The sequence below is a fragment of the Chaetodon auriga genome, chromosome 24, assembly GCF_051107435.1.
Source record: "Chaetodon auriga isolate fChaAug3 chromosome 24, fChaAug3.hap1, whole genome shotgun sequence".
In the NCBI taxonomy this organism is placed as follows: Eukaryota; Metazoa; Chordata; class Actinopteri; order Chaetodontiformes; family Chaetodontidae; genus Chaetodon; species Chaetodon auriga.
The window spans coordinates 10,817,069-10,843,661 of NC_135097.1; the positions used below are offsets into that span (position 1 = coordinate 10,817,069).

At 43.8% G+C, this 26,593-nt stretch overlaps 1 protein-coding gene across 2 annotated transcripts; it reads right to left on the reverse strand.

Annotated features, from left to right (window-relative positions):
• Nucleotides 1–957: 957 nt before the first annotated feature.
• On the reverse strand, nucleotides 958–26,220 carry dhx15 (DEAH (Asp-Glu-Ala-His) box helicase 15). Of its 2 annotated transcripts, none has more exons than XM_076724763.1 (14): nucleotides 25,928–26,220; nucleotides 23,647–23,977; nucleotides 22,228–22,421; nucleotides 21,192–21,351; nucleotides 19,626–19,844; nucleotides 15,894–16,061; nucleotides 9,453–9,539; nucleotides 8,915–9,064; nucleotides 8,319–8,427; nucleotides 4,330–4,521; nucleotides 3,128–3,250; nucleotides 2,860–3,050; nucleotides 1,847–2,016; nucleotides 958–1,589 (listed from the first exon to the last, which is right to left on the reverse strand). In XM_076724763.1, the coding sequence occupies exons 1-14, from the start codon at nucleotides 25,933–25,935 to the stop codon at nucleotides 1,472–1,474; spliced, it is 2,220 nt and encodes a 739-aa protein (XP_076580878.1). In that variant the 5' UTR covers nucleotides 25,936–26,220; the 3' UTR covers nucleotides 958–1,471. The 2 variants fall into 2 exon arrangements, with proteins under 2 accessions (XP_076580878.1, XP_076580876.1); XM_076724761.1 differs by lacking the exon at nucleotides 25,928–26,220 and adding an exon at nucleotides 25,743–25,906.
• Nucleotides 26,221–26,593: the final 373 nt, after the last annotated feature.

The following is a 26,593-nucleotide window of genomic DNA, read 5'->3' on the forward strand; positions in this document are numbered from 1 at the left end:
TTTTTAAAGCCCCCAGTTTGTCATGCAGGCTCTCTTACTATTTGTTCTTAGTCTGAGCTAAAAGACCTCAGTGATGTCAATTAAACTCATTGCTTTCCCAGGCCGTGCAGTTGTGCTCATTACTAGTAAACTGACTATTGATTGACTACGACCTGTGCACCTCGATGAAGTTGTAGAGTTTCAGCTCTAAAATTAGCGATAATATGGTTTCTACATACACACACAATTAACTGCTGGCTGCTGAGTAGCAGTAAGCAGGTGTAGGACCAGGTGCACTCACCTTCTGACCTAAGAGATATCCCCCCCTCTCTACATCTTCACAGTCCTCTGAAGAGTCCCACTTATCAACCTGTGTGTGGAATTCATGCTCCGTCACTCGCCGACAGCTCGCCTCGTTTAAGTTGTTGACCCGCAGAATGAGGGGGGAAAGCTTCCCAAGAAAGTTTGCCAGAACCCATCCAACTTTCTTTGCTGCTCAGGAATTCTTTCAAGTCTGGTGCCGGACCTCACATTTGAAGTTTAACCCGACAAGACAGTCGCGGTTTGACTGTCATTGACCATTATTTTGGGTATTTCTTACATCACTGCAGTGCTTAGAATTCAAGCTTCCCCAAACTGCAAGCTTTACCTTCCACATTAGAGAGGCGCTGACACAAAGCAGTACAGCCAGAACAGGCTCCAGCACAGCAGGGATTTCACACTGATCTTGTTCTGAAACATTTGTAATTAACATTCTCCCTCACTCCAACTGTTTCTGAAGCTATCAATATCCCAGTAAGAAGATTTAACTTCCCTGAAGAGCCAGGAAACGAGCTGGATTTGGCAGGTCAAAACGTGATTGCTCTGTGTGTGTATGTGTGTGTGTGTGTGTGTGTGAGAGAGAGAGAGAGAGAGGGTTAAGTGAAAAGTTTTATGCACAGATTATCCTGTTATTTTAATGCTGACACTGGAAAAATGTTTTATTACAAAGTCATTTTTATTAAGTTGAACAGCGACAGGAAATGTGACCAGAGTGCCTTTCTTAGCATCTCCTTGACAAGAGAACAATACACTATGCCTGCATCAAAATACAGTATAAATTACATTTGATCAAAAGCTTGGCTTCATGGACTAATGCCGTTTCAGCTGCAGAAGCAGCCAAGAATCCCGAGCTGTGACTTAGTATGGATGTCTGAAAGAGGAATGATGAAATTTTCATGAAATATCATGCTATAAACAGAAATGGGTATTGGCTAAATTCCTCATAACCGCTCATTTGCAGTGCATTTCTAGTCGTGCTGAACCCTTGGTTTAACAAAAAAAAAAGACACAAGGTGGCCCTCAAAGGTAATGTAACATAACTGATCAATCATGAAAATACGTTACACAAAATGAGGTTGTTGGTGGAAAAAAAACCCCCCCCAGCTCAAATGAGTTCAGATCTTCCTTTGCACAGACACTGAAGATGCCGTCGCAGCACATGCAAACCTTCTTAGTACTGAGAGTATTCCTTGGATGAGAGTTTTGCAATGATACGCTCCAGCTGTCTCTTTGCTTCACACTGGGGGAAGTTACTCATCTCATAGTACTGCGGGGCAATTTTCACCAGCCTAGGAAAGAAAGCAAGTAAACATTAGTCACAAAAATTGTCTTCGGTGTTTACTTGTGGGAGAACGCTGTTCTTCCATATTCACGTGGTGACTACCAGCGCAAGCTCAACAAATGCAATACTTAATTGTACAAAGTCACAGAAGGGGGAGAGAAACACAGGGAGCAGGCTGAGCGCAGTACAAGTGTGTGCAAACAGTGGTGCAGTGTGGTGATCAACATCATTCCGATCAAACATGTGGCTGCCACTGACACGTACCACTCCGGCTTGATGTCGGTGCACGTGCGGATGTAATTCTTGGTGGTGAGCACAAACTCGTTGTAAAGCACCCACTCCGGCTTGTGGTCCAGCACAGTGGAGGGGTGCAGCTGCACCACTTGGTTGTCCTTCGCCGTCAGGTAATGGCCTGTGCGCTCCAGGTGAGCGACCTGTTCGCACCAAACAGAGAGAAGAGGGTCACCGCCAGTAACCAACACTCTGAAATCCAGTTCAGGCAGTAAGACGGGAAAAAGAAACACATGTACGCCCTTTAACGGTGCTTAATTTAATTTCTGTCTGTAATTTAACGATACAGAACCATCAAAACCTCATAAGTAAATAACTAAATTTGATAGAACAACAGCCTGGCATTGACAACAAACTTGTTTGTCCCCAGTAGAGAAATTCCCGACTTTGTTGGTAAAGCTGCAGAGGTTGTTGTGATTAACTCGGGCAATCAGTCTCAATAAAGGCCTCTCCCAACAAAGACATGATCCAAATGCTGTGAAAGCTCCAACATGAGCCGCAAATTTGTCTCCGAGATAAAGGTTAATGTTGACAAATATTTAAATATTAACACCATAATTCAACTTGTCAGGCTGCTTGTTTTAGGTAACCCCCGAAAATGGCTTCTTGCAAAATGCCATTTGTTTCCTTGAGCGGGGAGCAAATTGACTTGATTTCTTTTTTGTGCGTTTAAAACTAAGCAGCTGTGTGTTTGTGTGTGTGTGCGCACTTTAAAGGTGATTATCTCAGCTGTTTCTTTTTGTGACTATTGGGTTATGCACAAAAAGGCTATTTTTTTAAATGCTCAAACTCAACAAAAGCAAACGCCGGTGAGCATCAGAATAGCAGTGGAGCTGGATGTAATGACTGCATTTGGGGGATGTATGACGTTAAAAACAAAGAAATGGGGCACTACATAGCTAAAGTTAGCAAGTTCAAAGCTGATACTTTACTTACGACAAATACAATTTCCTTTGATGAGCAAAGAACCGCGAAGAGAAACCAACCTGCATGAAGAAACCAGTGACCAACGCTCGGCGGATGTTGGTGTAGTAGTCTCTGCTGCTAAACTCAGTGCTCCGCCGCGGCAGGCTGAAGCGGTCCATGATCCTGGACAACTGCTGGCGTACGTTGTCTGCCGACATCAGCGAGCGGTAGTTGACGAAATTGTCATAGCACCACTGAGTAGACTCGTGGTCTGTGTGAGACAATTCAGGGTTAAGGCCAAATAACGAAGGCGTGACACAATCAAGTGCGCATGTAAGGGCCGCTCACTCTGTTTAAAGGCGTGGTACACGTTGAGCAGCGTCATGTGGTCCCCGTCGATGTGGGCGAAGCGCATCTTGGACTCGTCGGCCACCTTCTTAGCCTCCGTGGGTCGGACGAAGCACTGTGGGACTAAACAAGGTTGGTATAGGCCCCAACGCAGCCGCCCATAGGGATAAGTTAAGCAAATCCCACAGAGAGGAACAAGGCCTCAGCTAACAGAGAGGCACAGAGCGCTTCACAGGGCACACTGTATGTGAGGTGTTTATGGTGGGAAAGGAAAGGAGGAGGGTCAAAGAGGGGAGAAAGATGGGGTTCTCCATCCTGATGCGCTACATTATGGCTTTATACAAGATACAGCAGACATATGACAGCTGGTCCACACAAGCATCCTATCTTACAGACCTGATACTGAAGCGAGATAAAAGTGGAGTTGACCCAGAGGACTGCGGGTCTGTCGTCTCCCCTCTGTGAACTTGCACTGAGTTGCTTAACGTCAAACCTGCTTGACTGTAGCTTTAATGGGGAATAGCTGTGTTTATTGAGCCCTGCGGTTGGTTGCTGTGGCGGCACCGTCCTTAGGTGTACTTTCACTGCTTACTCTAATGAACTCAGCAAAAACCTGCCGTCCTGAAACACCTGCTTTAAGTGCACACCACGTCCAAACAGCTAGTTAAATCCATTTCCCCGCTCTCAAAGACCCTCGCGCTCCCTTCAAAGGCGCCAAGATTCATCTCAATGAGCAGCATTCTGCTTTGGCAAGCCTAAAGTGCAATTACTGCTGTAGCACGCTGGTGCTGCTCCAGCTACACCTATACATTTTGTACAGACATGTATTTTCCCCCTTCCAAACAAATAATAGCTGACACCCCTGACTTTATCCTCTACTTGCCTTGTAGTTAAGTTCAGTAAGTATACATTTATTCTCCATACATTTTCTTCTGTGTTCTAGCTATTGTTCAAGCTGTAAGCAAAATTTGATGATGAGGGCCTAAAATATGTGAGATAAAACTCCTCCAATTAACCTGTTAAAATCATCACGTCCACACAACTAAAATAAACACAAAGGGTCAAAGAATGCCAACACATTTAAGGGACTTTGAAGATAAAGAAGCTGCTCTGTAGGTCGTTTCTGAAGCACGGTCCACGAGCACAGGAAATGGAAAGAGTAGCAGCTCAGACCCACACAGTGGGCCAGCCCGGAGCATTACCTGACAACATGGCAGTGATGGAGAGGACCTCGTTTGAACAGTTGAATTCACAGCTGGCGATGACCATCTTGGCCAGCTGGGGGTCCAGGGGGAACTCTGCCATCATGGAGCCCAGCTCCGTCAGGTCACCGTCGTCATTGAGCGCCGCCAGGTAGTTCAGCAACTCCAGGGCTCGCATCAGGGTCTCTGGGGCTGGGAGAGACAGAAGGGGAGAGGTGGGCCATTAACGATGTTCCAAGCCCATGGGCAAAACACGCACAGACGAGGGAAGACAGAACAATTTGCAAAACTGTCATTTTTTCAATCACAGCAAAACTTGAGAAGAACAATTTGGAGCCTTTTCACACACCTGGGTCAGGATTGATTCATACTCCACTGACTACTGGCTGTTTTATTTTTGTCATATTTGATAGTTAAGTGAATATCGAGGTTGAAAATTGTTGGTCAGGTAAAACAAGACATCAGAATAAGTCATTTTAGGCTCAGGGACATGATAATGGACAATTTTCAATTGATAACAGACAAAGTAATTGATTCATTGAGAAAACAATCGCCAGGTTAATTGGTCATGGAAATTATCATTTGAAGCAGTCTTATTCATTATTTAAGTTTAGGGTCCAGGGTAATGGAAGGGTGCAGCTGTACGACGTGGTTGGCCTTCCCTGTCAGGTAATCTTCACAGTCACACTAAATAATACATTTGTCTACTCTGGCATTGGATCAAACTATTTCAAGGATGGTCTGACACACTTTGCTGGAAAAATGAAAGATTTATTTGAAATCTGGCTGGTCGAGCAGTTAAAAATTAAATGCTGTTTGTGTCTTCATACTCAATTGGCTTCAAGACTGGGAATCTTGATGATTTTGAAATGGAAGTATTCCCTAAACACAGCGTATGCAATGCTTAAACTTTCACATTCATGCAGCTAAATATCAAAACCAACATTTTCTAAATGATGGAAAAACATTCGTGGCAAAAATAAGAACGTAATAATTGCATCTGATTAACTGAAAGTTCAGCTTGGCGGCTCTGTGCCAGAGAAAATCTGCAGCCTGATCAACCAAATGTGACACTGAGAGACATAATGGAGTAGAAAAGACCTCAGATCTTTAAAAGAAGAAAAATGCAAGTTAAGAGGAGACAGAGACACAAACAAAGGGAGGCTGTTTTGGGGTTTGGTGGCAGGGAGCACGAGGTCAATCAAATGAGCAGGCTTGCTATGCTATGTGATGGCCAGAGTTACGCTAGACAGCAACTTAGCGGACAAGTAATCATGGCAGAGCTCATTTTTCATCCTCCTCTCAGGCAATCCTTAACAACGAATGCAATTACAGGGGAACTTTCTACTTAATGCTTGAACACAAAAGGCTTCCACCGTTTGGTTAAAAGATTTTTCCTCCAGATGCAATTATTGACCTTTGGCTCCCGAGAGCTGGAGCCTAATGACCAGTTGCATGTTAACTGAAAATTAGCTTCAAGCACTCACTGCGGTGCTCGTTCGCTTTCATTTCTCTCAAGTGCTCCCAAAAAAATTCAATTTCAAACAGCAGGGAGGCATTTTTTTATGATTAACAAATATTGATTTGGGGCATCAAAGCTACTTTTTTACACAAAGTAAGCGCAGGCCAAATTACTTACCACACAGCAGTGGCTTGTGTGGGGCTAAACAAAAGGTGAAAATCTGATTTCCAAGTCCTGCTAGCATGATGAACCAGTGTGGAAATTCAATCTATATACAACGCAGCTCATCAGAAAGTAAGTATTGACTGCCTCAACACACGAGAATCCGATATATTAACCAAGGGCCAAATCAATGAGACGAAAGGCTAAAGGTACATTAAACCACATTGGCTTTGAAAGGTACTTCTTTGGAAATGTCACAAGGCAAATGAATCCCACCCAGCCAAGTCCTTGTGTAAATCGCTACTGATTTCTTTTGGATTTTCCATTTGGTTGGCTGGTTCGTACCGTCGCTCCTGTGTTTAGTGAGCGAGGAGCGAGGTGGGAAAAGAGAGAAATGAAGTAGGTATTTGAGCATTTCGCAGTAAAAAAGGAAAATCAAGGCTCCCATTGAGGTGTGGACGAGCTCAAATGGGAAAAACACGGGCTTTCGGGGCTGATAATCAGGGAGACAACACCAAAACACAAACTGACTGGACTTGAAATTCAAACATCAAGAAATAACTGGAAAACGTATGTTGGCCTAGCATTACCACAATAAACACCGTAACCTCAAACCAGGGAGTTTCTGATCAGAAAACCTGTCAGATTAGTTACCTGTCCACCCATTTAGGATTTTCAACATATCCAAAACAGATTAATAAAGCTGTCAGAGCAACAAATATAACCCTTAGCAACTCAAAACTAATTATTTCAACCTCTTTTCTTGACTCTGCAGAGACGCCTCTCTGACCTGTCCATTTACTCTGAGGTGAGCCTTTGACACAGCACATCGAAATTGATCCACTGTAAACTAGATATTATAAAGCTCCGGGAACTCTCTCAGGCTCAAAGCAGGCTTCATTCATTGCACTGAACTCACTCTGTGGTGCTCAGGAGCTAGTTAGGAGAAACCTTCCGCCATGAGTCGATCGAATAAATAAAAGGTAATCCTCCTCTTTTCCTTCACCCCACTGTTCCCAGTTAGACTCAGCAGACAAGGCCAATCCCATATGTTGACGCTTACCCTTGCGCTTTGTGAGAAATGTGGGGGTGGTGGTGGAGGTCAGTCATGTTTCACTGGAGGAATATAAAGGGAAGGCAATAGCTAAGGTGATAGCGCTGCTATTGATGTAACCAATTTCACTCTCAAAATGGCATTTGCCACAGTGGACGGGGAGAGATGGGTTTAATCTCAGAGGTGAGATGAAAACTATATTATGGCGAGAAAAGGGGAGAGGGAGGGGGCGGTTAAGGATAGGAAAAGGAGGGGTGGTCTCCTCGGGAAGACATGGGAACACACACACTCTCGCAGAGGATACCATAACTTGGCGCCTCAATGAGACTCGGCCTGTTTGTTGGCCTAGATCCAGCGTGATTCAGACATACAAGAAATAAGAAATGCAGAGACAGAAACAGAAATTGACTGATCAGCCAGAGCACTAACTCCACACATCACTCTCTTTCCACCCTCTCACTTTGAACACCAATAATGTTAACTTTAAGTAGACTGCTCATAAAAACTGCATAGCACTGGTGTGGAGTCCATGTCTGTCAGAGCACTTACACTCAAATCTCCAAACACTCAGTTTGCAGCATTTTGATATCTGCCAGGATCATTTTATCTTGGCTTTGTTGTTTTTTTTTCCCAAGCTCCCAAGTGACACAGGCAACCCAGATTTGATATTGTACATGAAACAACCACAGTTCAACTAAATGCAGATTTTATAGCAGTTTGTAAGTGCATTTGTACCGATTCAGATGGCACTGATCAAAACCAACATCTCTATATTACTTGATATTGAAGTTTCAGATATCAGCCATGGTTGGTTTTTTTTGGCTGGTGCTGTTAGCTATACGACTACAGAAACACTTGTGAAGCGGGTATTTGTTGGAAATGCAACAGAGGGCTAACTGTGTGTATCTGTTTACAGTGCAGCCAAACAAAACGCAGTTGTAATGAAAGGAAACATAATGTGATTTGATGCTGCACACCGCACTAATAGTTAATTGAAAATAAAATATCCCTTGTGTGCATGAAGGCAATTTGAATCCACTGACTAAAAAGGTGTACCCCGCCACCAACAATGAAAAGTATACAGAGAAGTAATTACAGAATGTAAATTCATTGAAGGGCCGACCATAAATAACATAAAGAATGGGTTTGATTTCATGAAAATCTTCCATCTTTAGGTTTTTAAATGTTTTGCCATGTAAAAAAAAATCACACTTTTTCATGGGGTTGAATGCAGAGCAAAACAAAACTAAACATAGAGAAGTGTGTCCTTATGAGCCAAAAAAAAAAAAATAGCATCTTTTTCCTACTAACCTGGTGGATCCATGAAGTCAAAGTGCACCAGGTCGTCAATACCCAGCTTCTTCAGCTGCAGCACCACAGAGCCCAGATTAGACCTCAGAATCTCTGGATACGTGTTGTCCTGCGCCCGTTAAGAGGTACAAGAGAAACCCAAGGAACATTTCAAAATGAATTAGTCAGGGTGCTTATTATCTCCTCATGCGTCGCTCATATGTCAACTTGAACAGAGACCGGGAGTCTAGGGCATTTGAAGGGCTATTTAACTTGTTTAAAAAATTCCCTTTGCCACTCAGCGTGACATGAAAGAATTAGCCTGTTAAAGTGGAGAACCGGGCCTCCGCAGGTTCATTTGTCACAAGGTGGCTGTTTCGTTAACACAGGTTATGAGGAAGGGTGGAAGCAGTGTGGTTTAGCACCAAGCTCTTAGAATTACAATTCTGCTGAACTGGGAATCATGGAGTTCAAAGACCAAATATTGCATAATAGAGAGCTTTTCCGGCTCCAGCGCTGCTTTGGGGGGAATATAAAGTGCTTGTGGCACTGAAGAATGGGAGAATCAAACAGCTCGCAGAATTTCTAACCGTTTTTCAGAAAGCCGTGTTTCTTACCTGCATTTCTGTCTTGTAAGCTTTCTCTGTGTAAAGGCGGAAACACTTTCCTGGCCGTGTCCGTCCGGCACGACCTGCCCTCTGCTGGGCTGAGGCCTTGCTGATGGCTGTTACCAAAAGAGATTCCACTCTGATGCGGGGGTTATACACCTGATAGGAAAAGGGTGAAAAAAAAGCTCATGTTATGCTGATGTAGATTTTTTTTTTTTTAGGGGGGCAGGCATAAAAAAAGTACTTAAAGACAAGCTAACACCCACAATATACTATATATACAAGCAGCTAACACAAAATGTCCCATAACATATAAACACAATTTGCCATAGCGCATATATAATCTCCTTTTGCGCCATGCCTATGACTTGGCTCCAGGCTGGTGAAATGTCAGAGGAATAAATAACTGGCTTTTCCATCTTTGCCGTTGTCAGGTGTGCACTGCTGTGTTTATCTGGGGATTCTCAGGCAACAGACACAGATGATCGCAGCAGATAGAGAGCGGTGGGTGAAGATGGGGGCGGTGGGGGAGAAGGGGGAAGCTAACCTTTTGCTTGGCAAATCCGGGATCAATTACAAACACCACGCCATCGATGGTCAGGGACGTCTCGGCGATGTTTGTTGACACGACAACCTGTGGAAATGAGAACAGATGGGTTAAGAAATGATCCACCCAGGGTGTCTGGAGGGACTGACGAGACCTCTAGTGTCAGACCTTGCATCGGGATATTTTCAGTCAATTTTACATATGGCCATCAGTTATTATCAGTCAGAGGCAAGCATTCAAATACAGAGAACTCGACAACTGGTACATTTAAGGAAAAGGTAGTTTCTTCTGTTGAAATATTAGAAAATAAAGTGCAGAACTGCATTTGCTGATTGTCATTCAAGTATTCAAAAGAGCTTTTGTACAATCAAAAAGTGTCGTGCTTTGCTACAGTGGAGCAGCTCAGAAATCATAGTAATTCTTAAGCACGAGTAAGAGGAGAGACAAACAAGTGCAGATATCAGCTTTGCTTTAACTTGAAAACTATTCCCTGATGTGAGCCAGTTGACTGAAGAAGCTTGTAGAGCTGTCACTTTAGTGCACTGTACACATGCTGTCTAATGCAACCCAACAGGGGAGTACCGCAACAGTTTCTGCAATCAAGTCCAATGTGCTTTCAACGTATTTGTGGAGAGAGCTGGCTCGGTGCTCAGTGTCCCATCCAAATGCATTACCTCTGGCCTTTCTGCGTTATGTGTACGCGTGTGCGTGAGGTTGGGGGTTCTGGCCGACTGCCCTCAACATGCCGCTGGTTTTGTCGAGATGTCAGCTTCTCTCTCTTGCAAAGTTCTTCCCGGAGTTTTTCATAATCACAGGAAATAGTTGATGTAATGGTTTCTCTTCGGTGGCCTGCTTTTTAACACACTGAGAGTTCTGCAACATGTTACATCCGAGCAGCTTTTCTTCCCTCCAAATGATGGCTGCTGTAGATATTTCATGTGACCCAGCACGTCTCCAGAAATTTGGAACGCTGCTGTCCGCGGACTTGCCAACTGCGTGCGGCTCATTGTCGCTGATTGGCTCTTGCCGTGTGCGACGCAACGCTGGCTCCTCCAAAGCTGTGCCTCAAACACATCCAGTGGCAAAGGGCACTGCAAATGTTCCTGTTCGGTTCAGTGTGAAACATTTTAAAAAAACACTGCCCACTGGAAAAGTGTGATAGTGTCAGACTAGCTAACTTTTTACGAGTTGAAATAAAAGATCTACAATCTTTTTTTTGCACATGAAAGGCTTATTTCATTTTTATTTCAATTCATTCATTCAATATGTCAGTGACAACTTCTCCCTTGCCAGGATAATCTATCCAACTGACAGGTGGGTCACATCAAGATCATCTGATTAAACAGCATGATTATTGTACACGTGTGCCTTGGGCTGGTCACAATGAAAGGCCACACTGCGCAGTTTTATCACATGACACAAAGCAACAGATGTCGCAGGTTTTCAGGGAGCATGCAATTGGCATGCTGAGTAGAGGAATGTCCACCAGTGCTGTTGCCCATGAACTGAATGTTCATTTCACGACTATAACCCGTCGCCAATGTCGTTTGTGACAATTTGGCAGTACGTCCAACTGGCCTCACAACCACAGACAACACCAGGCCAGGACCCCCACATCCAGCTTCTCCGCCTGCAAGACTGTTCGAGAGCTGCCACCGGACAGCCGATGCAACAGCTGCTTTGCACATCCAAAGATTCTCTGCAGAAACCGCCTCAGCTTAGGACCTGTTTTGTCATTTTTATGTTGCTTTAATGTTAATGTTACCGGTTAGCCTGTTGAATTTGGTGTTAGCATGTTCCGTGGCTAGCGTGGCTACTAGCATCTATTGTAGATCCTTACGCTGGAGCAACGTTGGCGTACTTAATATTGAGGGACAGTGAAGAGAAGCTGTGTGAACGTTAAGCCTGATTTGAAGCCAATTAAATAACCAGAGTAGTAGCTTAGGTGTGGGAAAGCTGTTTCTTCACCTTGCTTTCTGTGTACTCTCACACAGTCAGACCTAACGTTATCTCTGCATGTCACAGTACAACGTGAGCTCAGCAGGTTTTGTTGTTCAAGGAAAAACCCCTCTGCTGAGTGCCGTGTCGGTGTGTGTGTCTGCTGCTGCCATATGTAAATGTACTTCATAGACATGCCCTGTGGGACACTGACTGTTATACTTTGGGTTTCCTGCCAAATAAATGCTGTTGAAATGCCTAATCCTACCCAAAATGAATCATATTACATTTAATAATTAACTCATTATCTCCTGATTTGATTATCATGATACTGCAATAGTGCTGATTGAATATATATTACGATTCTACAAGTACTGTGATTCCATATTATGAATGTTTGCATTTTTGGTTTGTTTTTTTGACACCAGATCATGGGAAAAAGATTAATCACACACTTCCAGAGACTGTATATCAGGAGTTATGAGTTAGTGAGTTGATGATAATTCCCATTATGTGTTTAGCATCGAGCTAACGATACCACTGTCACGCCATGGCGGTATGGAAGTTGATTTAAACACCAGGGCAGGTGTGATTGTTAACCATCCTTGGTCAGGTAGAAGAAAGACAACAAGTGAAATGAAATGCTGATGAGTTTCTAAGAATAGGGAAAATGGGGAAACGGTGAACCTGCACCATTTCCCAGTCTCACATCCTTTTCTGTTACAATTATTCCCTATAGCAAGGCTGTGTATGAGAATGACAGCTGATTCAGAGCAAATAATAATAATAATAATAATAAATCAAATGAGTCACAACATCCTATGGGTCTTTTGCTGTCAGCATATACACAAACAGAGGGAGGAGAGGGAGACAGATTTGCAGCTGCACTCACGCGAACCTTGACCGCCGCTAGGATGAGTTATCCTTATATAACAGCTGAAACACACTGGACAGAGAAACCCTTTAGATTCATCATAGCACTTGAGACTGTGGTGGCCGGGTCATAGCCCACTCTACTGGCAACTGCCACTCCAGTGCCATAGCTTAATATACGTGTGGGTGTTTGGAAAAATGCCTCTCCACAGTTCAAAACCTTTTCCTTGCGCACTTGCTTAACATCTACCAAGACAGGAACAAGCTGTCGGCTGACCTGAGCAGTCATTTGGTGGTAGCCATCTGCTTTCTTGGTAGTCCTCATGATAAAATGCCAAGCACAAAACCAAACCATTCTCAGCAGTCTTTGCTCAAACAGGTCCGCAGAAGTAATTTTGCACACTTGACACACTTCCTTTGTAGCTGTGCCTCTTCAGCTGTCTTCAAGCTGTGAGCCTTACAGACTTTTAAATCCCACCTTTTAAGCGAGGATTTCTCTCCAGCATGAGAATGCCTGACTGTTTAGTTATTAATGCCAGGGAGGGCCGTTTTCCCCCCTTATTGAGCCCTCGACCTCGGGTAATTCACCTGTCGAAAGACATATTCCCTTTAGCATTCAAGCAGAGTAATGAAGAAATGGCAATAAATGCCCGTATGAAGCTGATCAGACTGCAGTATCTGGCAAATGGTTGCGTTGTTATTCATGTATTTCTTGGATGAATGGCTGTCTAGATCTGATTGACATGAGCACTCCGTGACAAATTTGAGATGCTTAATTTTGATAGACAACTGAAAATTATATAGGCTGTCTACATAACAGCTAGCTTTGTGGGGTAACACGGAGACCAGCGGCTTGGTTCAAAGGTACATTTCCATATTAGGAACTTAATCAAACGTAACCCAACGTGTCGCCACTATCACAGGTTCTGCTTTTGTTTCCACAGCTGCTTCCATCCATCTAAATAGCAAATAAAATGAATTCAGTTTGTCCTGCTTTTGCTTTTTAATGGCATATATCCAAAATGTCCCAGAATGTAAAATACAGGGAAAATCCAAGGAAAGATCTCGTACCAAAGACTCACAAGGTTCCGAGAAGTTGAGGTTATGGGAAGCCCCAGGTAACAGATTGTTAAGTTCCTGTGGTGAAAAAGGGCCATCGGTGTCGAAAAGGTACAGAGGAATCACATCTTTAAGAAATCAATTAGACACAGTGTGGCAGTCTGAAATTAAAGTGGCTGGCCAAAAAAAAAAAAAAAAAGAGAGACCAGGCTATCAGACAGTGTCTCATGACAGACACTATATGCCAGCAACCAACGTCTCAGCAGGGAATGAAAGGCATGGAATGCTTCAAAGCATACTGGACTAGGTGAGGTTGTCCTGCATGCTGGGACACAGTCAGTGCTCCAGCAGATGCCACACATGACACCCTCTCACATTTCATGATCATATGGGTGGCCTCATTGACTGCATTGATTCTGAAGGATTATCCGGGCTAGGGCCATTACACTGAACATAGGCTGGCTCCTTCCAGTCTGTTGCTGCACTGGATAATCTTGGCTTCTTCATCAGTAATATCATTAGAGCATCATCTCTGCATGTTATTTCTGGGTTATTACCTGCAGGAGAGCAAGTACTATGGCTAACACGGGCCATCTTTCACATTCCCTGGTGGGGAAACACAGCCTTGTTGACAAATAAAGCCTCCCCTCCCGACTGGGGAAAAGGAGAACGTGCCTCGAGCAGCATCGACACACCCACATTCAAAGCTCATTGAAATGGATATGTGGCCCAATCACGGGTGGCATTTGAGGGAATGTTCCAAACGTGACAATGCTAAAAGCAAACCGAACACTCATCACAGCACATTTGTCTTTGAGACGCTGGAAAGCAAAGTGAGATTATCATCTTTGTTTGTAATTAGTCAATTGCTGCCTTGGCTCTAAATGATTAAACTGTTCAAAAATAGAAGATCAGTGGCTTTCCTGGAGAAATGGAGCAATGACGAGCTAGTGCTTTATGTTAATTGAGGGGTGCCTAATGCAGTCATTAGCATGCAGAGCGGCAGACGTGGCGAACCTTAATTCTTTTTCACTACTTCCTCTTGGGCTGGCTTGGATGACATCTCTGCAATTTTCACTCGATCAGTCGCTCAAGTCAGTCATGGAGGAGAAGCACGTTCACTTCAAGCACGGCAGCCCTAGATCCCACCAACTCATCGAGCACCTGACAAATTATCTCGAGGAAAAAAGGAGGGGCATCGGCCGTGCTGATCCGAAGATAAAAGTGGCTGCTCGGGCGAGAGTTCAGAGGTCACAGTGTCACTCCATTCACTTCATTTCATCTATTAACTAAACTCATGGGAAACAGGGAGAAGATGCTGCAAGATGTTCGCAGAGAGGAGGAACCAATGTTATTCAGCAAGCCCGCTGCCAGTCAGTCAGGACCATATAAGTGGCGTTGCAAAAGTAATGTAAGTAACACTGTAAAGCCGTCCATGCAACCATGGCCCGGTTTCACGTCAACATCTCTTTAACCAGGAATAGCAAACACTTGTACTGACATTTGAACTTTAGAAAAAGATCTATCAAACACTGGCTGATCAAACTACTACGAATGCTAAGTCTCTTCAGCCTGAGCAACACACACACACACACACACACATGCAAATACACACACGTGCACCCTGAATTCAAACAGAAAGCTGTAAGATATGAACTATAAAACCCAACACAGTAAAGAAAGATGGTGCTGTAATGTTGATCCAAACCTTGTGGTTAACCCTCAGCCCATGCCGTGCTTTTTATGACCTGTAACTCACATTGCGAGGAATCCTAATATTCCCAAAATCCCGCTTGAATTGAGCGGTTTTAAAGTATCGGAACGTGTTTAACTTTGACAGCCCATAAATATTTTCGCTGCTCATATGTCAGCCTGATCTGCCTCAATTAGAGGGGTTGTAGCAATGAGTCATTCATCAACATCGTCCCCTATCAGATGCTGGGGGTGAATGTTTGCTCATTCACTGGCAGCGATGATATTCTGATATTCTGTCAGATCCCTGGCCAACAGTGTGGCAGCGCAGGTGGTGCTGCTACTCTGGTGATGAGCCCGTCTGAATAGAAACTGTCACACAAAAGAGAGGAATTGTCTCTGTGTCTGTATCAATAAGAGGATCATCCACTCCTTTGAGATTAAGTGATTCAGGAAGAGGACGACTTGTCTTATTTTTGATCAGCTCGTACAGACGTGCACCTTTCACATGGTTGCAAACAGCGGAGGTCTTGGGCCTGTGAGCAGCAGGGCCTGTGCAAATGTGGTGAAAAGATAAAAATGACTGAGAATGCAGTACTTTCCTCAGGCTCAGAGGGCGTGAGTAATACCCCAGTTATAATTTAGAGCAGAGAATCGCATGCTGACAAAAGCAGCATATGTTGTGTGAGTCAGTTCTGCGCTAAAGCTGAGAAAGGGAAAAAAAAAAGTTTCAGTCCCTACCTTCCAGCTCTCCTCCTTTACCCACCTTATTCCCCATCTGGCCTTTCTACATCAACTCCATTCACTTCCCCTCTCCCTCAAACTCCCAACATCAACCTCCTCCCTCTGTGTGTTTTTGTCGCAACAAGGCAGTTATACCTTCCTTCCAATGGCACCATTTGGTTTATTGGGTGGGGGTGGCTCGAAGATCCTCTGCTGCTGCTGTGGAGGCAACGTGGAGTACAGCGGGATGATTTTGATGTCACCGACTTCGGGACCCAGGTCGTCGACCTCCCTCTTGATTCGCTTGCAGGCCTCGTCAATTTCCTGAAAGAGGGAAAGCGCAACAATGAATCTGGGCGTTGCCTGAGTTTGCAAAACGGCAAAATCAAACAGGTTCTGAACAACACCTGGACAAACAATGGCGGCAAATCTGGATGATGGGGGAAGGCGAGGGGAGGTGGCCGGGGGAAACCGTGGTTCCCTGCTACAGTACATTTGTTCTAACTATCACTCCATCTGACGGAGGAAATTAAACCTGGACTGCAGTATGCTTTGCCGAGCTCCCCGTGGCTCTGTTGTCAAATGCAGCAATCATGGAAAACATGGACGCGCGTGCTCAGAGAGGCGCACACACACACTGAGCCAGACAGACTCAAACAGGGTTCATTATTCCACAGTGCAGTATTGTAGAGGGGAATGTGAGATGAGACTGCAGCACTGATGCATAACCAGCGGCAAATCATGGCAGATCAGTTTAGTGAAGCTGAACGTTCTAGAGCCGGTGGGCTGGCAGACAGACAGAGGACCTGAGCAGCGCCAGGAATAAGAAAGCATGATAGTGAGCACAGGGCTCGGGCCTATTCTCTAAAGGCCTATTGGAATACACTATTAAATGTACTAAATACATAGATATTCCACACACACCCCCTGCTTATAACTCATTAACATAAAGACTTTTTTTTTTTTTTTCTTTTTTTACATCCCCAATAGACACATACACATGTTTAATGATCACACTTGAAAGTTTTAAACAGTATGGCCTAAAACAACACGTAACAGCTTTTTATTTCTACACGACTCCCCACTGTTTTGGACAATTTTCTTTGTTTTGCTAACAACAATCATTTAATCCTCATGAAGCAGCAGTTACTACGTGTGTCACATTACAGCCTGTACTGTTGCACCACCTGCAGGCCCATGGGAGCAATGCAGCAAAGAGGGGAGTCATAGGGCACTGATGAACAGGAACTCAGGCTCCCCAAATTATTTTACTGGGTGCTCATAGACACACAATGGGATTCACCAGAGCTCTTCATGCATTCTTATTATTAAGCAGACCAACAAAACAACCCATAAAACTTCTCAGACATTGTTTTTCTGTTTTCTAAAAGCATGGTATGCTTAAATTAGTTTAAGCATAACCAAAACTGACTTAATTTGTACCACTGTGTGAAGCCAGTAACACTCGCCTTGACATGTGAAAGCACCTCAGCGACGTTTCCTGTTTTCCTTCTGGACTGCAAGTGTGTTATTAGCCCTGTTTGTCCCCTTGTTCATCGCATTAAGTCAAACCCCGCTGATGGCCATGTGCCTCTTAATCAACACACTGACAAGTGGAAAATGGTAAATCTGAATGGATTGGTAAAATTAGCCTGGGTATTAATAGCCTATCAAGCCTCTGGATGCAGCAGCTGCCATGGAGAAAAAAATGGACCTCTTTGCCAAAGTGCTGGAAGCAAGCTGGCTGTGTATCCCTCAGGGACATCAAGACAGAGTGAGTGAGTGCGTGTGTGTGTGTGTGTGTGTGTGTGAGTGTGAGCGTGAGTGTGAGTGTGAGTGTGAGTGTGTGCGTACACGTAGGGGCAGTTGGCCAGTGTTGGGAACCTGTCCACCAGCTCTCCCTGCGACCCCAGAAGCAACAATCTCTAGCCAAGCTAATAACCGGCACATTTAGGCACTCCTCTTGACTAGCAAACAACCCCCCTGCCAATCCCCATGTTTTGATGTTAGCTGCTGAGGGGGAAGCTTAAATATTAGGACTTATCTTTGCTCAACAGCTGTGATAAGTTTCGACTTTCTTGTTTGGAGTTGGTGCTTCAGTTCTATTTGTTTGTGGAAGCAAAATATCTCACAGAAAAGCGAAGAGGGAGGAAGAGGGTCCTGTGCGTTTTGCTTTCGTCTGATATAAATTAAACAGTCAGATAAAAAGAGTCTATGGCTTTGCCATGGATCTCCCTCCCAATCATTAGTCTACATCAAAGTTGCTGAGAGACTGAAGAGGTTAAGAAGCGCTCGAGGGATGCGCTGCAGCACCCTTTGAACACCCATCTCTGTCAGACCAACCACACATTAACTTCTTTAACCCAATTAGGAGGGGGTGATAATGAACTCACCGTGGGAGTGCTCTCAGTAATGCCTTAGCTTGACAACAGTGCGGGGGGTGGGAGGGGAATATAAATCAACAAATTACATTGAACTGCAAAAAATGTTTCACACACTTGCCTGCAAATATGCCAGACTTTTCTACGCACTCACAGGAGCAACTATCAGTGTTTCTGGTCATCCGAGCAGCTGGGATACCACTAAATCTAAAATCAATTACTAGCCTTTGGTGGAGACCACTTCAAACATCATGCCCCTCCAGTGAATTCATCCCCTTTGTAACAAGCCGCATATTGATCCTGCTTTGGCAAATGAAAACTGACGTAGGTGGAGTGCCACAGTCAAGCTGCTGTTGAGTGACAAATAATTACTGCTAATAAACAACCTGTCACAAGGTGTGACCGGAGAGGCCAGAAAGACACAACTAGATGTGAGGTTTTAAAGAGTCCTTGTGCAGATGAAAAATTGGTACTGTGTAGCAAAAAGGGTCCAACATGTACCTTAAATCTCCAGGGCAATTTCTGTTGTATTTACACCAGTTACATTCTCTTTTACAACCACAGGCAATCACATGGTCTCCAATGCCATCAGAGTGCTGAGAGAGAAATCATACCTGCACAGGCACTGTTGGCTCTGACAGGCTTCTCCTGTCCAATGATCGGGACATTGAAACATTTGTTGGTGCTTTTCTGCGTGTGTGTGCGTGCGCATGCATGTGTGTGTCCCCACCCTGCTGTGACCAAATTCATCATTTTGGGCATGAACCCTGCCCTCCATTACACATCAGTGGACAACATTTGCAGGGAGGGAAAAAAATAATAAATGACTTAATTTCAGAGATTCGTGGGAAGGGCAGAATCTGGGTCACTCCTATTTCCCCCCCCCCCCCTTCGCTGTGAAAAATCCTGGTGGTTCCCAGACAGGCACACTCACAAACATTAACATCTATCAATCTGAGGATTAATCATTTTCTGTGCGGAGGAGTGCATGCGTGCTCATGGCACTGCGTGTGACTAACTCATCTATGTAATTAGATTAATATGAATACTCTTAACTTTGGGTATGTACAAAATCTTTGCACAAGGTTACTGCCTTTATGATTATACATGTATCTAACGCTGAAACGACTGGTGAACAACATTAGCTGACTGACAAAAATTTAATCGCCAACTGTTTTCTAATTGCTTAATAGTTTGTATAATTTTGAGGGAGGATTTACTGCTTTTTTCTACTTCATATAATAGTGAATTGACTATATTTGTGTTGGGGACTGTTAGTCTGGGAGAATGCTACTTGAACTTTCTGTCAAAATCTAGATGCTTCAGCAAAAATTAATTAAGTCCTGCGTATATCTAATGAAGATATACGTAGGACGTTTCACAAAAGGTAGTTTATCTGTGTAAAAATGTTTCAATCAACATGAAACCATCAATGTTTTCTGTTTACAACCATCACAAATCAGGGGCAATCTGTGCAAGAAGTCATTAAAAACCTATGGAGCCGTACCTCTTGTCCAGTGAGGAAGAGCAGAACGTCCCCTTCATCCCCCTCACACATGTGGATCTGGATCACGGTGCGGATGGCCGCCTCCAGGTAGTCCCGCTCCGGTTCGGGCGTGTAGAAAATCTCCACTGGGTGCGTGCGTCCGGGGATGGTGAGCAGTGGGCAGCTGTCAAAGTACACCTGGAACTTACCGGCATCGAGCGTGGCGCTCATGATGATGACCTGGACAGAGAAGGGCACAGGAGCAGAGCGGCAAAGTCTGTGAGGGACAATGTATTCATAAAAAGAGGTGAAAGGAAAGATAAAACTAAAAGTAAAGACAGCAGAGTGTAAATGACTGTGGCGATTACAGGCATGAGCAATCAAGTGTGGAATGAGTTAACATTTTATACGGCTTGATGATAATTGGGGATAAGGACACATGCTAATTGGATAAGGCTGCAACTAAATACAGAAGAGATGAAGAGTGCAAAAAGCTATACAGGCTGGATAATGCTCTGAATCAGAATTTAGGATGAGGGCACTGGCACACACCCAACGTAGTGTCCATAGTGTAGAACTTGGCATTACACTCCAAGTCACTGACCTACACGGAGCTATGACAGTCCTTGTTCCTGATGTTGGGTACACAATGTTCTCTCCAGAGCCATTAGATCGAGCGCATTAGGATTCTGATGGGAAACACGTCTCCCATTTTCAATCTCAAACATTTTCAGGGGCCAGTGTCTCGGCATTTCGCTTTACGCTCTGCGAGACATCATAATTGCTCTTAATCAAGGCAAATTAAACTTTCAAATTTGGTACGGGATAGGGATGAAGGAGATAGAGGGGTGTGGGTGGATGATCATTCCCAATAACCCTAGACCTCATTTAACAGTCGGCGAACAACAATCTAACCTTTGATTCCACGCTGACAAACAACTAGTCATTATCCATCTGCTTTATGAGAATGATGTCTGGCACACTATGCCTATAAAATTTCTGCCTGCCTGGACGCTCCCATCCGTGCCGACAAGTTGCTGTTCTACCCCCTGGTAGATTGGCTTAAAATGGGGCTGACTCAGGGAGCAACCTCCAATAGTGCTGCGCTGCAGAATAGATGTGCGTTTCTGAGCCCAACAGCTCAGTTTCTTTTTTTTTTTTCCTCAACAGATACACAGCTGTCAGACATGGGGACAGTGTCAGGGAAAAAAATGTGACAGAAAGGAGGAGTGACAGAAGAGGGACATTAACACTGGCTGTTACTGAATTTATCCTCAGGGGAAGTAATATTTAGGGCTTTAACTGTGTTTTGTAGGCAGTAAGTGGGACATATTTGTTGAACAAATCAGACTACTGTCAAGGGTACTTTCAATACAGAGCTTAGAGATAAGACAAAATAAAAGTGTGGTCGACTTGATTTTCCAGAATAAAAAGTGGCTGTAGGTGCTAGAGAAATAGTCTCTTCAGAGATCTTATGCTACCTTTAAAGTGAATTCACCTGCCATCAAAGGCAATACCTGATCCTGAAACTAAGGCCATAAATATAAATACTGAGAAATATACTCAGGGTATTTCTACAGTTTTTACCTTGAGATCAGGCCTCTGGCGGACCACCTCCTTCAGGACCCCCATGAGGATATCGGTCGCTAATGTGCGTTCGTGCGCCTCGTCCAGGATGATGACACCATAGCGCTCCAGGAGAGGATCGTTCATGGCCTCCCGCAGCAACATTCCATCTGTCATGTACCTGTGTGAACAGAGGACACGCAGGCTTTATCATCACATACAATGGCATCATTTGAATAAAACCCTGCTTAGAATTCATGGAATGAGGAGAAATTCACCCCCTTCAAAGTGCTTTGTGCAGAACCAGGGTTTCTACAGACATGGGCAAGACAAATTCAAGGACTTTCAAGTACTTTTTCAAGCATAATTTTTTTTTCAGGGATGAAATTGTTTTCTCTGCAGCCGTCCATCTGTTGCAAGAGAACTGCACAGATTCATAAATGAAGCCAATGGATCATGATCAGTCTCAGTGACAATAATAAAAAACCAACCTTTTATTTTAGGTTAGAGACCAAAATGTTTTATGCAGGTTTAACTTAATTTCTTTAGAGCTCACTGCTAAAAGCAGACTGGAGATTTGAAAATATGCCTGTGTAATGTATTGTTAGAAGTAAGTCATTTACTCAACACACACTTATTCTGTTCTAAGCTCAATTTTATTCAAGTACTTTTCAAGGACCAAGCTAAAAAATATCTGATTTTCAACGTATTCCAGAGCTTAAATTTCTGAGTGCAAAGTTTAAGTACTTCATGCACCTTGTACGAACCCTGCAGAACATAAAGAAAGAGTCAAATCTACCCTTTCAGACAATTTAATCATTTAAATCTATGAGAAGATAAAAATTGAGTTTACTGCACTTCAGAAAATGCAAGTGCACAAATTATGGCCATATCAGCTTTTACATGTTTTGTGTTATTTCTTGGAGCCTGTTGAATTGATTGTTAAGGCTCCCATTAAGCTAATAGCGTTCATCTATTATCTACTGTAGGTCTGCGATTGGTTGTTTTCCAAATAAAAAAGAGAACCAGGGTGATTATTTTTAACTAGCCTTCTTACTTGAGTACCGTCTTGGCAGAGCTGCAGTCCTCAAACCTGATGGAGTAGCCCACCTCTTGGCCCAGCATGACATCCATCTCATCAGCGACCCTCTGGGCGACGCTCATGGCCGCTACCCTCCTGGGCTGGGTGCAAGCCACAGCTCTCTTTGGCCCCGGCACTGAACGCACCATGTCCACACACCACTGGGGGATCTGGAAGACAGCAGACAAGTCAGGCTGTGCTTGACAAATGCAAAGAAGTGAGAGATGCATGCAAGGTAGATGATGGTGGAGGACGAAGATTATAGACAAACCGTCAACATTTGCACTCATGGTAGGTTTTTGCTTATAGCTTAAAAACGGGAGCAGCTTGCCAAGAAAGGCCCAAATGAAGAAAGTCTTACTTCCACTCTATTAAGCTTGAGGTTCTGATGAGTGGTGAGATTTGAATCATCTCTAAAGGGCAGTCTTTGAAATGTCACCCAATCAAGAGAACAAAAAAAAAAATGCCAATGACAGGTTTGGAAGAGATAAACATTTCACAGGCAGTCTAAAAATCTGTTATGAGTACTTAGAGGACCTGACCCTAATCATCAGGATATGCCTTGTGGAATGTTGAGAAGGTCTGTGTGATTAATTGTATTACAATTGCTATTTCAGTAGATACCTGTGTGCAACCTCATTTTGGACATGAGCAGCATTTTTTATTTTGAAATAGGTTTCCCTGAAAATTGTGGTGGAAGTCTAATGCTAAGGTAGTCTGCATTTTCCCCTCATCTATGATATTATATGTATATTTTATTTTACTTTGTCTAAATACAACATGAAACATTTGCTCTAAAATGTTCAAAAATACAATTAATTATTAAACTTAAATGCATCAATGATTATTTTTTCTTTCCACATTTCAAGAGCAATAAGCACAGATGACAGCCCATAAAGATCCATTAATGTATGATACCTTGGTGAGCATGCTATGTACATCTGTGGAGTTCAGAAATTCATGCTGAATGTGGAGAATACAAATGTTTTCCAGCATCATCAAGGCAGAAAGCACTGACAAGATTACACCACTTAATTTAAGAAGTGTTTGGAAGATAGTTTATATTCCCCTCAGGAGGAGGCAAAGGCTCAACCAGTGATTTACTCTAATCTTCTCTCTTGCAAATTTTAAAAAACAGACAACCCAACGCTTTCAAGAACTTTAAATAAACTTAACAACCACACACTGTGAATCGGCTCCACAGAGAAACTGTTTAAAATGCATCATTTGTTCACCGCACCGTTTTTTTTGTCATGTTGTTATACCAATTATATGAAGAATTTCCATTTTTATTTTATCTTTTTACTTAATCTGACACACCAGTCAGTTTGGGGGACAAATTACAACTCTACTGCATCTTTATGGGCTGGTATTGCTAAACATTCTGCCTTTTACCTGTGTGGTCTTTCCAGAGCCTGTCTCTCCCACCAGCACAAAAGACTGGTTACACATCAGGATCTCAGTGAAGCGCTCTCTGTACTCCCAGACAGGCAGCTGCAGCCGCTTCTTCAGGATCTCATAGTAGCGTGGTGTGTGGGGCAGGTTAGTGAAGGGGTTCATCTGCTGCTGAATAGGCGTTTGCTTAAGGAAGCCTCCACTGCCGGCAGCTGGGATGCTGGGAAGCCCGGATGACTTCACATCTCTGTCCCTGTCACGGTCTCGATCCCGGTCACGGTCCCTCTGCCGTTCATCACGGTCTCGGTCTCGGTCTCTGTCTCGGTCACGCCTGTGAGAAGAAGATGCATGAGGTCAAGATCTGATGATGCACTGCCACACAACCTAAACTATTTAAGTGACTACAGAGACACAACATAACCACAAATGGCCTTTACACAAATGCACACACACACACTCAAAAACACTGGAAAAGGTTAAATCTTGCTAAGTTTGCCCTAGAAATGGTCAAGATTAAACCAAACACAAAATGCACAACATGAAACAGACAGTGCACAAATGTCAGCCCATGTCAAGTCATTTTCTTAAAAATGCCACGGTTGCAAAAAGCAAAGCCTGATCGAATGTAGCATGCAAAGGTCATGAATGAACTAATTGTCCAAAATCCACATCAAGCACATTTGCTCTGCAGAAAGATGTATTTAATGGCTTCAGACCAGAATGTGAACCCTTTCCACACCCACATTAGCTGGAAAAGGCTGAGCACAATGTTGACTTTAAAGGTACCCTAGAGCGAGGTGCTTAACAGCCAACTACTGCAGTGGAGCTGGCTGCACACAGGCCAGATGTGGAAGATGGTGTGCAGGTAGCTCTGTGGCAGCACAAAGGTGTTAGCAGTACCAAAAAAGCCATCTTGGGATAAATTAAAGCTAAAAATTACAATGTTACCTTCATCCAACAGTGCCAAATAACTAGTAATTCTTACTAAATTGACCCATTAGATGTCTACAGCACATCTACATTAAGTTATTTAACTATTCATATTTATAATCAAAATATATTTTGAATATTTTGCTGCTAATTGCTATTCAGTTTTGCACAGTGCAGCATAAACGAGCTGACAAACAAAAGCCATGCCAAGCATGAGCAGGGGCGCATCATCTGGTCTCTCTGACAGCTCGTCTGCATGTACGCATCTCCAGCATCCATGTCCTTGACTGTGGGAAAGCTGCAGTCTGCACATCACATGATGTCAGACTCTTTTGTGTAAACATTAATGGAACTGAATTTATCGATCACATGATGCATGCAACATTCATTAATCCCGGTGGGAATCTTTTCCTTGTCCCTCCCGTAAGGTCAAAGCGATGTCAAATCCAGGGCAGTGACCCTGATGCTCTCCGTGACTTTAGCCTGAGCTTCAACCTCGTGAGGTCCTTCAACATCTACGGGTTTACCATGTCTTGTCTAGATCCATATGCACGCCCACCAGGTTTTAATATCCATATAGAGACCCTGGCTTCACAGGAAAAAGTCGACTGGCACTGATTCGGGAGATAGAACACGGCTGTGACATCTGTCACAGCGTCTCATTACGCTAAGTGGCTAACATTAGCCCGGCTAGGGGTCCTATGTGTACCTTTCCTTGAAAGCCGCTTTCCCTCTGCGTTCTATAAAAGCCATATACCATAACAGCCAAGAGTTCATCATGAAATGTTGACTTTGTCTCATGAAATTTATAACCTTTCCATTTCAGACACAGCACTTAATGTAGCACTGACTAGCATGTTAGCCACGTGCAGATCAGCCACGGCTGGTGGCTGTCTGTTTGCTAACTTAGCTAACTTTACTCTAGTCACTTTGCTGGAAAACTACCACGTAACCTTACCGTCCAACAGCAACTCCATGGAGCTGGCTGGGTTTCCTATCATTACAACGATGGATTTTCATCCCCGCCAGGGCTAAATTACCAGCTAAACTTGCAAAGACCTCCGGTAGCACGGCTAGTTAGCAAGCAGCACAACAACAAAACAGCCTGCAGCAAGCAAAATCACTGCAACGGCCAAACGCTTTTAGACACCGCTAACGTTACATACCCATCAGAGGGTCTCTTTTTACTCGATGAATAATCTTCACCCAAGTCTAAACGATGTCGCTTGAACATCTTGCCACCGGCATCCGTCCAAACAGCTGCTTTAGCTGCTAATACAACCGCTCCATGCAGGTTCTTCTCCCCCAAAACCGTTATTACACCGGGAAAATGGCGACCGGAAGCTCTTACCTCATCATTATTATCCTTCGCAAAATGCTTCAAAAGCCGCGATTTACTGTGAGACCAAGCGAGCACGTAGCATAGAAAAGGTCCCCGCGTTACTGACACTCGCACATGCTGTAGTCCACGAAAGCCTATCGCAGCGCCTGCAGATTCAATGCAGCTGTTGGGGGATGCGGGGGAGGATGCGGGAGGTCTGCTGCCTGCCTGTCGGTCGGGTCGGGATGGTGATGTGCCAGCGGCCGCCAAGCAGCGCGCACACAGGCGCTGCTGTCGCCTCGCCCCCTTCAGTCCAAAGCCCCTGTCACTGCAGCCCAGACGGTACAAACGGCAACAAAATAGCCTTTAAATGCACCAGAAAAATGCAAAAGCAATTTAATTACATACATATCGTCATTATTTAATTAAAAAAAATTCTTAAAATAGCATCAAATGCAATAAATATGACAGACAATGCTTCCTAAGAACACTCAACAATAAATCAGTTAATACACGTTATATTTTGAATGACTGATGAGATCATGAAACGAATTTGCTCTCCCTCCTCGTTCATTTTCTTTCATTTGAGAGCTTGTTTCTGGCTGCATCCATCAGGATGTGTACTGGCACATTGGCACCCAATTTTGCTGTCATCAATCCACCCATTAGTCTAATCTATACCATCACCCATCGTCA

Bases quoted from the DNA above. Each gene is read 5' to 3' on its own strand.
- dhx15 (XM_076724761.1), bottom strand. From the start codon at position 25,810: ATGTTCAAGCGACATCGTTTAGACTTGGGTGAAGATTATTCATCGAGT. The intron at 9,065-9,452 runs GTTAGCTTCCCC...TTTTCCTATCAG, and splicing joins CCGGATTTGCCAAGCAAAAG to GTGTATAACCCCCGCATCAG. The intron at 3,251-4,329 runs GTAATGCTCCGG...AACCTTGTTTAG, and splicing joins CATCACTGCCATGTTGTCAG to TCCCACAGTGCTTCGTCCGA.